Consider the following 14,387-nt stretch of genomic DNA (forward strand, 5'->3'; position numbering starts at 1 on the left):
TAGAAAGTATGTCTAAAAAATTGAAGATATTTATCAGATATATGTTAGATATTTTTACCACAGCATTAATTGATAAACCTGCAGTGCCTACACATATGTAGTTTAAGACTGAAAACATTAATAAGAAAAAGAACTAGTTTTCTGTTTTCCTAGGGGAGAATTAGGGTTGCCACATTGTCAGCTGTATATTTCAGTTACTGGTCGAAGCTGAATGGAATAGATGTTTAATCAATTGAGGTTTGGAGGCCATACACAGCATTTTTAAAATGGAGGAAGAGGGCAACATGAACATGAACTTTCAGGGAGGGAAAGCAGAATGATGATTGGGGTCAACTCCATATAAGCAGAATTTCTGTACTGTTGGTATGACAATATACATAAATACATACAAAACATTATCAGTTTTTAAGCACCTCCATTATGGATTATAAATTGCACAGCAAAGAAAACTGTAAGTAAAATGTTCATTATAAATTTTGTATTCTCTTCTGGAGTATAGACTGTGATCTATCTGAATGTACAAGATTTTTAATAAGATTCATTAACAAACAATATGGCACTTGTCTCCTTTTAGGAAATGATTCAACTGGAGGATATTCCAAATCTCTCCAGTCTGGTTTCTAGCTTTGATCAACAGCAACTTGCAAATTTCTGCAGGATCCTTGCAGTTACAATTTCAGAGCTTGACACAGGCAGTGATGATAAACATACACTACTAGCAAAAAATGCTCAACAGAAGAAAAGCTTGGGTCCTTCTCGGGCTGAAATTAATCAAGGTAAAATGTCCCACATTGTGTGTTTCAAGTAAAGATGGATGGAGTAGGGAGGGACTGTATGCTTCCCTTAAGTCTACAGGGTAAGAATGTTAAAACATTTTATCCTCTGGAAATAAACAAATGACTCCAAAGGAAACAAAAATCTCTAACTATAGTCATTAATTAATTAAAATGCCTAGAATGTTTTGGAAAAGTTCCTAATTCCTGCAACAGGAGTAAACATTTAAAATATGCTCAATCATTTTCAGGATCCAAGTCTGTACTGGGCTTTTTAATTGATAAATCTAAGCACTTTAAAAACTTTGCTTCAGTATGCAAAGTAATGATAAACTGAAAAATCCTGAGACGGAAGTAAACTTTCTAACAGTTTAATATTTTAAAACAATACTGTTTGCTTCTTGTGATAGCTACACTTCTAAATATACCAGGCTTCATTGAACGATTGTGTAAACTAGCAACCAGAAAAGTTTCAGAAACAACAGGAACTTCCAGTTTTCTTCAAGAATTAGAAGAGTGGTACACCTGGCTAGATAATGCACTTGTCCTCGATGCACTAATGCGTGTGGCAGATGAAGAGACAGAGCAAAGCAGCACAGGTATCTACTTTGAATAACTCCTTAGCTTTATCACCTCCATCTGTGCACTATGTCTTGAGAAGAGGGTCAACTATATGTTTTTTTTAAATCTTTTATTAAGTGTTCATAAATCATATTGAGACAAAAGATAAAGGAGTTTAATAGCTTTTTGCCATTCAATAGTTATGTTTTATGACAATTTTTTTGGCAAATTAAAGTATGTTTTGGCAAATTAATACTGTCTTAAGTCTCTCACTATGTTTGCTTATCTCTCACTATGGTTGCATATTTCCCCCTGCAGAAATGAGCAACCACACTCCCTTGCATGTTTACAGTTTGCCCTGTCATGAGAGTCAAATCTGAGGTCTTGATCTCATTTGACCATGTCTACTGGTTCAAATATTTAAAGAATTATTGTGGGTCTTGCACACTAGAAATACTTTTAAGTATGTTTGATATACAAGTGTCTATCTCCCATCTTGAGGGAGAGAGAGGCAGGCTAGCTCCAACAGGCTTGCCTGGAAGAAAACAAGCCCTCCCTTCATCCACCATCTTGAGGAAGAGAGAGGCAGGCTAGCTCCACCAGGCCTGCCTGGAAGAAGAAAAGCCCTCCCTTCAGCCTCCATCTTGAGGGAGAGAGAGGCTGGCTAGCTCCATGAGGCCTGCCTGGAAGACGAGAAGCCCTCCTTTCATCCACCATCTTGAGGGGGAGAGAGGCAGGCTAGCTCCACCAGGTCTGCCTGGAAGAAGAAAAGCCCTCCGTTCATCCACTATCTTGAGGGAGAGAGAGGCAGGCTAGCTCCACCAGGCCTGCCTGGAAGAAGAAAAGCCCTCCCTTCAGCCTCCATCTTGAGGGAGAGAGAGGCTGGCTATCTCCACCAGGCCTGCCTGGAAGAAAACAAGCCCTCCCTTCATCCACCATCTTGAGGAAGAGAGACGCAGGCTAGCTCCATGAGGCCTGCCTGGAAGACGAGAAGCCCTCCTTTCATCCACCATCTTGAGGGGGAGAGAGGCAGGCTAGCTCCACCAGGTCTGCCTGGAAGAAGAAAAGCCCTCCGTTCATCCACTATCTTGAGGGAGAGAGAGGCAGGCTAGCTCCACCAGGCCTGCCTGGAAGAAGAAAAGCCCTCCCTTCAACCTCCATCTTGAGGGAGAGAGAGGCTGGCTATCTCCACCAGGCCTGCCTGGAAGAAAACAAGCCCTCCCTTCATCCACCATCTTGAGGAAGAGAGACGCAGGCTAGCTCCATGAGGCCTGCCTGGAAGACGAGAAGCCCTCCTTTCATCCACCATCTTGAGGGGGAGAGAGGCAGGCTAGCTCCACCAGGTCTGCCTGGAAGAAGAAAAGCCCTCCGTTCATCCACTATCTTGAGGGAGAGAGAGGCAGGCTAGCTCCACCAGGCCTGCCTGGAAGAAGAAAAGCCCTCCCTTCAGCCTCCATCTTGAGGGAGAGAGAGGTTGGCTATCTCCACCAGGCCTGCCTGGAAGAAAACAAGCCCTCCCTTCATCCACCATCTTGAGGAAGAGAGACGCAGGCTAGCTCCATGAGGCCTGCCTGGAAGACGAGAAGCCCTCCTTTCATCCACCATCTTGAGGGGGAGAGAGGCAGGCTAGCTCCACCAGGTCTGCCTGGAAGAAGAAAAGCCCTCCGTTCATCCACTATCTTGAGGGGGAGAGAGGCAGGCTAGCTCCACCAGGCCTGCCTGGAAGAAGAAAAGCCCTCCCTTCAGCCTCCATCTTGAGGGAGAGAGAGGCTGGCTATCTCCACCAGGCCTGCCTGGAAGAAAACAAGCCCTCCCTTCATCCACCATCTTGAGGAAGAGAGACGCAGGCTAGCTCCATGAGGCCTGCCTGGAAGACGAGAAGCCCTCCTTTCATCCACCATCTTGAGGGGGAGAGAGGCAGGCTAGCTCCACCAGGTCTGCCTGGAAGAAGAAAAGCCCTCCGTTCATCCACTATCTTGAGGGAGAGAGAGGCAGGCTAGCTCCAACAGGCCTGCCTGGAAGAAGACAAGCCCTCTCTTCATCCACCATCTTGAGGGAGAGAGAGGCAGGCTAGCTCCAACAGGCCTGCCTGGATGAAGATTAACCATCCATTAAGAAGCCAAGTCCTCCCTCCAGTCCATCTCCCTTGGTCCAGACCTCAGAGGTAGAGAAGAACTGCTGGACCTGATCCCCTTGCCCACCACCATTCCCTTCTCTTTTTGTGTCGTGTCTTTTTAGATTGTAAGCCTGAGGGCAGGGAACCGTCTAATTAAAAATATTGTATGTACAGTGCTGTGTAAATTTACAGTGCTTTCTAAAGGTTAATAATAATAATAATAATAATAATAATAATAATAAGTGTGTACCCATATGATTTGCTGTTCTAAACAGGAGAAATTAGACACCTCTGATATGGGGTTTTTCTGTATTCATGTGTTTTAATACTGGGATGGGGCATACACTTAACATGTGCAAGCAAACTCTCTAGGTACTATGATCCATTTCTACTTCATCAAATAAAACAACTTGTTTCTGTGTTCTACATTTTTAATGCATTGATAACTATTGCTTTTTGTAAATGCTGCCAAGCTGAACATTTCTGTGCCCTTTAGAATCTTCAGATGAGAGTGGATTTGCCAACCCCTCTACAAGGAATCAGCTTCCGCAATCTATGAAGATCATGCACGAGATCATGTATAAGCTGGAAGTTTTGTATGTTCTCTGTGTACTTTTAATGGGCAGACAAAGGAATCAGGTGAGAATCCATCCTTAAATATTCAAATACATGAAATGAAATGAAATGCATAATTTACCCAAAGCCAAATGGAAGTCTGACTATTCCAATGAGGCTTGAATATTGGCGTTTTTCATTTTTGTGTGTGTGGGGGGGTTCGGAACGAATCCCCTACAAAAACAGAGGGGTGACTGTATTTTAAGCAGACAATTATTTTCATATTTTATATTTATTCATGGTGGTGTGTCCAAGATAGATTATTTTGTGGAAAGGTGAAGGGAAGAGGTGTAAAGAACAATTTACTTTGAACATCTTCAAAGAGTTTACCTGCTGGTGAACCTTGATATCTTTCTTGTAAATGGGATCTATAAATGTATTGAAGTGCTTGATTTGATTTGAAGTTATTTTAATAAAACTATTAGATATTATATATATATATATGCGCGCAGGATTGTTTACTGTGTACTGATAGAAGATGCAGAGATGAGACATTGACTGAACATTCCTTCTGCCTAGGTTCACAAAATGATTGCGGAGTTCAGATTGATCCCTGGCCTTAACAATTTGTTTGATAAATTGATCTGGCGGAAACATTCAGCATCAGCTCTTGTTCTACATGGGCATAATCAAAACTGTGATTGTAGTCCAGTGAGTATTGGGCAAAGATCTATAACCTTTCTATACCTATGGCTACACTTTGAAATTTCAAGGGCATGCGGTAAACAGACTAAATAGGTCTTAATTTGATTCAGCACAGTGGTCCTCTGTTGCCCTCAATAGAAACAATGTATGTTTGGTATGGGAGGGTTGCATACTTCTGCCCTTCCACCCCATGTTGCTTTGCTTGAGCCTTATTAAACAGGTGCAGGGGAGCCATTTGGTTCTTACCCTCTGCAGGCAGTCATTTGACAGTCCTCAGAATGCATTGCCCAGATAGCAAGAGCCTTCAAAGCATCTCACTGGAAATACCAAGTATAAAGTAGCGTATATACTAATGTATAAGTTGACCTCATGTATAAGTCGAGGGCAGTTTTTGAGGCCAAAATCATGGATTTTGATATGACCCGTGGATAAGTTGAGGGCATGTTACAAAAGATCTAAAGGGGGAAACAAAGCACCTCTTCCCTCTCTACATCTCCCTCTTTGAACCTCTCTCAAAGGTCACAGTATCAGCATGGGGAAACAAGTCTGGGTGCATACACACACACACACACACACACACACCTCTTTGCATCAGCATTTCCAGACTCATGGCTTGCAAAAAAAGGGGCACCAGCCTTGCTTTCTCCCTGCCTTTAATCCCAGCATTTCCAGATCCATGACTTGCAAAAATGGGGGGGGGGGGGGCACCAGCCTTGCTTTCTCCCTGCCTTTGACCCTAGCATTTCCAGACGCATGGCTTGCAAAAAAAAAAGAGGACACCAGTCTTGCTTTCTCCCTGCCTTTAGCCCCAGCATTTCCAGGCTCATGGCTTGCAAAACGAGGCCCAAGCCTGGGTATGCTCCCTCTCTCTGCGTCCCTTCCCTCGGCAGCTGCTTGTTAGCTCCAGCTGTGAGGGAAGGCTGAAGGATCTCATGCGCGCGCACACACACACACACACACACACACACTCGTGGAGAGAGGAGAGGCTGCCGGCGCCGGGACTCAAACGGCGAGCTGTTTACCTGGCTACAGAGGAAGGTGGGCACTTTTTTATGAACTTTATCAGCAGTAGTAACCTATTGCCCTGTACATAAGTCGATCCTTGATTTTGGAGTCAATTTTGAGGCATAAATTTCTCGACTTATAGTCGAGTATATACGGTATGCCTTTGGAGATGGGCATTAACAGCTCAATTGTACAGTGCTATTATGATATATATAAAATATTGTTTTCTCCAATGGCTAAAGACAATTTCATTAGTCCCTGAATTCCATTCATATTTTCAAAAGATTGCTTTAAAGTGATTTGAGTTTATCACCAGGCCCGTAGTAATGATATTCTATAATAGTAGTTGTAAAAGAAATTGTCAACCTTTTTCTTTTTTAGGATATTACCCTGAAGATCCAGTTTTTGAGATTGCTTCAGAGTTTTAGTGATCATCATGAGTGAGTATAGAGGATGTTCACTAAACATTTTGATGTCCCTTCATATCTGAATTGTGTGAACATCAAACTTAATTTGGATATTCAGAACCGCCTTAAAGATATATAGATAAAAATAGTTGCTCATTGTTTCCCTGTTACACTTCAAGGAGTAAGTGCAAAGAAACTGAGCTATCTGGATTAATGTAGCATGTTTTTGGAGATTGTCTTGAGACAAAGGGACATGTGAAACCTAATACCTAGTAATAGCTGGATAACTAGTGTGTCTCAAATGTCAGTAGAGACCTGCAGTTACATCAAGATATGTGGGGAACCCCTTTTTGAGCACTGAATGCTTCTAGGGAGTAATTTCAAAAATGATCTACCGTTAACCATCTATCCTTTCTGTCTACATCTACTTACTCTCCCCCACCCCACCCCCACATGTCTTCTACTTCTAACAAAATGACCAAAGGGCCATGTTCAGAAATATCTGAAATGGTATGTACCAAGTATCTGTTTGGAGTACCATTGGTACTGCTGGGATTTTAAAGGGCATTAAGCCTGCTGAGCTCCCTCAATGAACCAATGTGGAGTTAGAATTAATTTCTTTCTACATTGACCTAATTTATTGAATTTTGCTTTAATACAAAAGCATACTTTAGTAGCCCTGTATTCTGTTCAGCACTTGGGTCAAACTTAGGGGTGAGCAAACAGTATATGGGTGTCAGCATGGGTGTGAGGAAGGAACCAAATAATTTGTCTGTTGGTTGAGGCCCTCCCTAAAAGCCAGCTGCTATTGGAAGCCACCATGTGCATAAAGCACTTTAACAGTTTGTCCCATGTTCAAAATCTAGGAACTTCTGTCATGGTGATAGTGTTGCCACCAGTGTGTTTCTCCTATGAAACTGATCAGCGATTTAAGACCAGGGGGAAATCTGATATTATTGTAGGTTATGTCAAAATAACAACAACAGCAACATAAAAAATTGAAAGTAAATGATGCATTAGTGATGAAAATAGATGTGCTCAGTCTGCCTGTTCTGATTTTTGTATTAGGAACAAATACTTGCTTTTAAACAGCCAAGAGCTAAATGAACTGAGTGCGATCTCTCTCAAAGCCAACATTCCTGAAGTAGAGGCAGTTGTGAACACAGACAGGTAAAAAGAATGGAATGTATGTTTGTGTACCAATTTATTGTTTCTGAAATTGTAATTGCCTATATTCCATTTTACCAGACCTGCCGTAGAGTTCTGTGATCTCTTACTAACTTAAATAGTATGCTGAACTCTTAAGACCCCATACCAGAACAAGCAGCTGCATCTGTCAGAGGTGTATATTGAATAAACAGATTGCTGTTTAAACCATTGGGTTGTTTATAATCCTCTATAATTTGTCCCTTGCTCCCATCACTGAAGTTTACCCTGATCCCTTATGTGGTAAAAGCTATAGAGTTATGAGGCATTCTAACCAAGGATTATAGTACACTGAAATACAAGAACTGTTTTTTGCTCTAGCTTTGCAAGAACGGACACAGTATATTTGATTTCTGTGCAAAACTGGGCACTGTGTTTAGATTAGAGTGAAACTGCTAGACATTTTCTTTGTAGCTTCCCAATACAATCAGTTGTGGTTTCCTTACTGTTACTTCTCTCTATATTTTAGAAGTTTAGTTTGTGATGGAAAAAGAGGCTTGCTAACCAGACTGCTTCAGGTAATGAAGAAGGAACCAGCAGAATCTTCATTTAGGTGAGTTTCCTTCCTGCTGCCGCCTTAAGGTAGAAGTTTTTAAAAGAGACCTCCAGAGATAAGATATTCCTGTTTTATGGAAAGAAGGGGTATTTTGTTGTCTTAATATATAGTTAACAAAATGACCTATTCCCAACAATAGCTTCTTTTATTTTCTGCTTTCCAGGTTTTGGCAAGCAAGGGCAGTTGAAAGCTTCTTACGAGGTGCTACTTCCTATGCCGACCAGATGTTCCTGCTAAAGAGAGGGCTCCTAGAGGTAATGTAATCCAATCAAGCCCTGGCCTCTTTATACAGTATGTACTTTATAATTTAGTGTGGGGTGGGAAAAAATTGGCAATCCAGATGTGTGACTATGGCATCCATCATCCCTGGTCATTGGCTTCATAGGCTGGGATTAATGGGAAGTTTTTGGGAGGGGGGAGAGGGGAGAAAAGCATATTATGAAATGTGAATTGTGTAATTTGAATTATGTACTGTGTAATAAAAATGAATTGGTTTTTAAAAAAAGAATGTTTGATTGCCAGCCTGTGAAAAAGCAAAATGTAAATTTTACATTTCAAATCATGAATTCATCTTGGTTCTTTGTCACATTTTTCTCTTTATCAGCATATTCTCTACTGCATTGTTGACAGCGAGTGCAAGTCACGAGATGTGCTTCAGAGTTACTTTGACCTACTGGGCGAACTGATGAAATTTAACATAGATGCTTTTAAGAGGTTCAATAAATACATTAATACAGATGAAAAGGTAAAATTAAAATTCCAGAATCCCACTTGTGAAATCTCAGCTTTGTATTAACTTTACATTCTGGACAGAGTCTAATGGACTCTTTTACTTTAGTTTCAGATATTTTTGAATCAGATCAACAGTTCACTGGTGGATTCCAACATGCTAGTTCGCTGTATTACTTTATCCCTAGATCGATTTGAGAGCCAATCAGATATTAAAGGTAATGGCATAATCATTTTTGAAGTGAAGAAAGATTTTTAAAAGTGTGAGCAAGTATGTTGTTAAAAGATTTCTTTGCACAGCCATGGAACTTATAACGAACATTGGAAAGCAACATTGGAAAGCCGAACCCCAAGGCTATGTATTTAGAGTCTTCCTGATATGTCATGCAGTACCTTCTGTCTGCCTTCTGTTTAACCTCTCCTGATGCAGAACTCTGATGTAAGGGAAGAATGCTGTGTACTGCAGTGCAAGAGTATTATCAGCAGTTTCCACGTGGCCAAGGGATGTGTGAAGTTTAATTATTAACATAATCATTTAGCATTTTTAGCGGTGTGGAAGCTTTTCTTCAAACTTCACAGCTGCAAAGTGTGTCTAGCATGTAATAGTAATTTAGGGAAGTACTCAAACTAATAATTGCATTGTCAGTGGAAACAAGACTGACAACCCCTTTACTTTGACACATGATAATCTGATTTTTATTTTATTTTATTTTTGGTTCAGCTCTTTAAAACCTAATTAATTATTTATTTCCTGCAGTTGCAGAAGTCTTGTCCGAGTGCCGCCTGTTATCATATATGTCACAGATGTCCATGAGGATGTCCTTCCTTTTTCGGCTCATTAATATTATTCATGTACAGACACTCACACAGGTAAAGACGGGGCACTAAGGTCCCATGGATACATATGAATAGATTTCTAGTATGCTATTTTCCATTAAGTTAATATCCTATAGAGTCTTGAGTCAAAATCCCAGACGTTCCTGTTAATGCAGCCTTTTATCTGTTCTTTCAAGGTTTAACTTTACTTTTATTCTTATTTTATTTTTAATTTAGGAAAATGTAAGTTGTCTGAACACAAGTCTAGTTATCTTAATGCTGGCCCGAAGGAAAGACAAGTTGCCATTCTATCTGCGTACGCTCCAAGAGATGGAATACACAAAGAAATATCCTGGCTTCATCCTGAATAATTTTCACAGTCTTCTGCGATTCTGGCAACAGCATTACCTCAATAAGGACAAGGATAGCACCTGCTTAGAAAATGTATGTCTGAAATCCAATTGCTTTGTCATAATCTCTCTTTGTTTTGTGATTGTGACCCAGTAGAAGAGAAAATGTTTTTGAGGCCAGTGCAGTTTGGCAGCACATTAGTTTGTCAGGCTGTATCGTACAATGGGATAAGTAAGAATTTTAAATGGTTGTGTTTCAGCTCTCAGAAACATAGAAGCATTGTGTAGCATTTAATTTTTTCCCTTCAGAGTCAGCACAGACACTGTACTGCACAGAAACATTAGTGCTTTGTCCAGCCTGAAAATTTGTACTGGTGTAGACTACTTTCAGTTATAATCTGCTGCATTGACCAGGTGGGAAGTTTGTATTAAATGTAGGTAGGTCTAAATGAACTCAAAGTACCTATGTGATTAATTCATGCTTTTTAGAGCAACACCCTGTTGTTTTATTAAGTGGCAAATACTTTATCATGCAATAGCTTTCAAAATACCCTTTGATTAGCATGGAAGATGCCTTATGCTGCATGACAAATTGTGGCATAACACTTTTCCATGAAAATTTATTTAAAGAACATTTAAGTTAACTTTGAGAGCACACAGCTACCACAAGACAGCTTACAAACCCATAAGATAAATAAAAATACAATTATAGGGTGGTTTTGTAATTTCTTTTGGTGGAGGAAAATATAGAAGGCATTATCATTGTGGGCTTCATAGTTTCAAGGATTGGATGATTGAATTATTGGATAAAGAATCTGTGGATATCGAAGTCATCTGTTCTAAATGGACATTCTGGTATCTTATGAGTATTCTTGTGAACAGTAAACATAGTGATACTGAATTTCTGCACCTGAGAAGCTTTGCTTTCATTTCAAAATAGAAAGCTGGTTAGGCTTAAATAGTATGTTTGAGCAGTCTTTGAAATCCCTAAAGGGAGAAAAATTCTCTTGTATTTTCAATGGACAGAGAAATGAGCCTGCTTAAGCAGGAGAAATTAGATGAAATTTACTGTATACAGGGAGCAAATCAGCTTTTTTTGGTACTCAAATTATTATTTTTCTGTTGTATGTATATTATGCTAACCAGTATGTTAGCCTAGAATGTGTTATGCTGCTGTATAACAAAAAAAAGTCTAGATACATGTCTTTGAAACATTACCTGAGTTGACATGAAACCACGCTGAACCTAATTCTGTGACGGAAGGAGCAGACATACAGTATGTGGGATAAAGCTTCCAAGTTGCTCAGAGTTGTGTTAAACATTGCTGTTCTCTTCTTTCCTGCCAGTACACTTGTCACAGTTATTTCAGTCCTACATTTCTGTATTAGAACCAGTTCTCAAACAGTTCCTGTGCTAGTGTGCAACATGCTTACAAAAGCAGAATTAGATAGGATATGCATGCAGGTACTCTGATCTTAACTCAGTGGAACATTTAGGTTTGTCAGTACTTGATTAAAGGTGGGGATAGGATTTGGTGTCTGTTCAGAGATCTTGGTGTTATTTTTCTATGGCTCTTTATGTTTTACTATAGCCTAAACTTTGTCCTTTCCTTCCACAGAGTTCATGTATTAGTTTTTCCTACTGGAAAGAGACTGTATCTATACTGCTTAGCCCAGACCGGACATCACCTTGTGCCATAGTTAGCTACATTGATGAGGCATACATGGACATTGACAGAGACTTCACTGAGGAGTGATTCTTCAGTTTCTGACTTCCAGTGGACTGTGCTTCAGAGGGAATCTTGCAGACAATGGATTTTCAGGGATATGCTATGTGCACAAGCTTAGACATATGGGGTGTCACCATGTTAAAAGTTTTTTCTCCACTCCATCCCCCACCCCAGCTCTGTTTGGAAGAGCAGGACTTCACAAACTTCCAGGGCAACATATTCAGGGACACTCATGTGCTGTGAGAAATTGTCTGCAAAAAAAAAAAAAAAAGTCCAGCTTTTTTTCCTGCTCGTAATGGCTAGAACTCCGTGAGCCTGATAGATGGGATCCATCAGATGTGCAGTGATTAGCTGTGGCTTTCCTGCCTGATTACCAGAATAAGATGTTAAAAGTACAAACAGTTTTCTGGACAATTCAGACAAGCCAGTTTTGTGGTATGATACATACCAAGTGCACACCAGCTGTATTTAAGCCATCTTGAAAGTTTTTTTCCATTCTTCTTCCTTTGCATTGGATTTTGAGCTGCTTGTTTATGGGTTTTGTTTTAAACTTCATGATGGAAGTGGCTGTCTGAGCCTCAGCATACTACTTTGGAATTGTTTCTTTCCTACAAAACTGTACCCAAACAGCCTTTTTTACTGTACTATGGTACTGCATACAGAAGTACCTCTCTCTCTCCAATGGAATTTTTTTTGTTTCCAGTTGAGTTTACAGTAGAGTGGGCATACATTATGGTGATAGTTTTAATCTAAAAGCCTAGCTTTGACTAGGTACTAACAAACTGAAACTTAACTTTTTCTAAATGCTGCAGCCTGACCATTTTGTCAATAAAGAATCTATAGAAATGTAAACCTTCCTACCAAATTCCTGCTTTAATGGAACATAAAATCTGCTCTTGAACAGTCATGCTAATCTTCAGTCTGGGGACCTAGTAACACAGCCTACAATTATTAAATTAACACCTTTATTCTGATGAATGTATTTTATGTTCCTGAAGCATAATAGTTACTGGAACTTTCCATACTTCTCCTATTGATACCTGTATTAGATACTGCATGTTGTACTTTATATGGGATGAGGTATTCAGCAAAACCTGAGCTGATTTTTGAAGTCAGAAACTTTCTGGAATGAACATTTCATTGCAATACTGTGCTAAAACACTTTATAGGGTTTATGAAACATTATTAATTCTGTCTTCCCCTGTTTTGAATTATTCTGATCATCCCTTAATCTGTACATAATGTGTAGTTCTGGAACATATTATATACTGCAGAATATATCCCTGTAAAGCCTTGTGTTAGAATGGTAAGTCCTTGTGGTATTTTTCTTCTGACACAAAGCATTTCTCTAAATTAAAATTAAGTGGCAGAATCACTTCTTAGTTACATCAGCAATTTCCAGGCATCCACATGAAGCTAGCAGTGTCTGGGACTGAAGATTACTTGACTTGCTATTTTGCCTCGTCTTGCATTCTTTCCGACATCTTATTTAGGGTATAGCTTTTGGTGGAGAAACATGGTTGTTCAGCCACAGATATTGTCTTCATTACTGGAGTATTTACTGGGGGTGGGGGGAACAAAGGCTCTCACTTCCAATATAAATTATATAGTAGTATTCCCTATCACACAGGTCTAGTTGCTCTTTCATTTAAAGAGTACAACTAGCTATGCATTTATTAGTAGAACAAGACTGCACTTTATTAAGACTAAGTCCATATCTTTTTTTTTTTCCTTTTTGAAAATTAAAGTGGAATCCTGGGAGCAAATCATGTATCTGCTGTATAGTAGTAGACAGCTGCATGCTTGAAAAAATCTCAATGATACATTGATGTTTTCTTCTTCAGAGGCGCTTTGTTTTTATTATACTGCCTTTTCAATTCCACATGCTCTTGTAGATGTTACTCAAGAGTCAAAATGTTGGAACAACTAAATACATGTGTCTCCCTCTTGTGCTGATTCTGTGACAGCAATACCCATGCACTTCAAAGTAAATTGTGCATTAAAAAAGAAATTAATTTGGACTTTTTTATTAATAGCAATTATTACAGCTAAATAGCACTGCCACAAATTTGCAGTCTACATCAGTATGTCTTTCTTTGCCATTGAATGGTCAGGCTGCTTTTTTCCTTTATAAATCTGGCTTGAGTGAGACTGATCTCACTAGTGAAAATTCTTCAGCAGCTCCTGGGACAGCTTGGGGGTTTCAGCCATCATGGTCTTTGTTTCCGAATTACTGGTGTAGGCAATTCTGAGGGGTTGAGTTGAATTTTTGACTCTGTCTACATTCTTTGCCTTCAGGTTCCTGTGAGGGAATCAGTTCACCTAAGCTTTCCTGCTACAGCAGAAACTTCTCTACAGATGTTTAGAGACTGCGGGGAGGGGCTTGTACAAAACACCTATTGGTTCAGGATTTGTACCAATGATTTATACTTGCCTGTAGCTTAAAAAATTGAAGAGGTCACTAGTGGCTGTGTGTTGGAGTTGGCTTGGATTTGTAATCACTAAAGCAATGGGACTATGTGTGACAAAAGGTGGAGCATACCAGGCCAGCAAATGTTCCTGGAATTTTTAAGTATTTTAGATGAATTAATGTTCATGCTGCCCAGATTAATGCTGATTTACTAACAGCACATAAATGTATTAAATGGAACCTATTAAAAGAATTTTATTTTAAAAGAATATGCCTGGAAACATGTTTTCTTTACTCCTGACAACAATGCAGATAGCAGGTGAGCTCTTGTACTTCATGTGGAGAATGTAAGTTGGTTTTAAGTATTAGTGGTATAAAATTAATCAAGTGAACTTGTCAGGGCTTCTTGCTGATATATGTTGATGTAACCTGTAGTGACATGGGTATAGTTACTTGGGGTTTGGAACCC

The 14,387-nt window shown here is 39.8% G+C and overlaps 1 protein-coding gene across 3 annotated transcripts in view; it reads left to right on the plus strand.

The window, feature by feature from the left end:
• Positions 1-14,187, plus strand: part of LOC149315798 (short transient receptor potential channel 4-associated protein) — a 28,834-nt gene extending 14,647 nt beyond the window's left edge. For 2 of the 3 annotated variants that reach the window (XM_089514115.1, XM_089514117.1), the window contains exons 7-19: positions 575-776; positions 1,184-1,372; positions 3,947-4,089; positions 4,585-4,716; positions 6,097-6,155; positions 7,191-7,292; positions 7,798-7,881; positions 8,048-8,138; positions 8,489-8,629; positions 8,723-8,831; positions 9,371-9,483; positions 9,667-9,873; positions 11,398-14,187. In XM_089514115.1, coding sequence (XP_089370241.1) covers positions 575-776; positions 1,184-1,372; positions 3,947-4,089; positions 4,585-4,716; positions 6,097-6,155; positions 7,191-7,292; positions 7,798-7,881; positions 8,048-8,138; positions 8,489-8,629; positions 8,723-8,831; positions 9,371-9,483; positions 9,667-9,873; positions 11,398-11,535 — 1,710 coding nt within the window. In that variant the 3' untranslated portion in view covers positions 11,536-14,187. The remainder of the gene's footprint in view (positions 1-574; positions 777-1,183; positions 1,373-3,946; positions 4,090-4,584; positions 4,717-6,096; positions 6,156-7,190; positions 7,293-7,797; positions 7,882-8,047; positions 8,139-8,488; positions 8,630-8,722; positions 8,832-9,370; positions 9,484-9,666; positions 9,874-11,397) is intronic. The other variant, XM_089514116.1, reaches the window with a different exon arrangement.
• Positions 14,188-14,387: the final 200 nt, after the last annotated feature.

The sequence above is a fragment of the Sceloporus occidentalis genome, unplaced genomic scaffold (genome assembly GCF_023333645.1).
Source record: "Sceloporus occidentalis isolate IW3139 unplaced genomic scaffold, rSceOcc1.0.p SCAF_3, whole genome shotgun sequence".
Taxonomy (NCBI): Eukaryota; Metazoa; Chordata; class Lepidosauria; order Squamata; family Phrynosomatidae; genus Sceloporus; species Sceloporus occidentalis.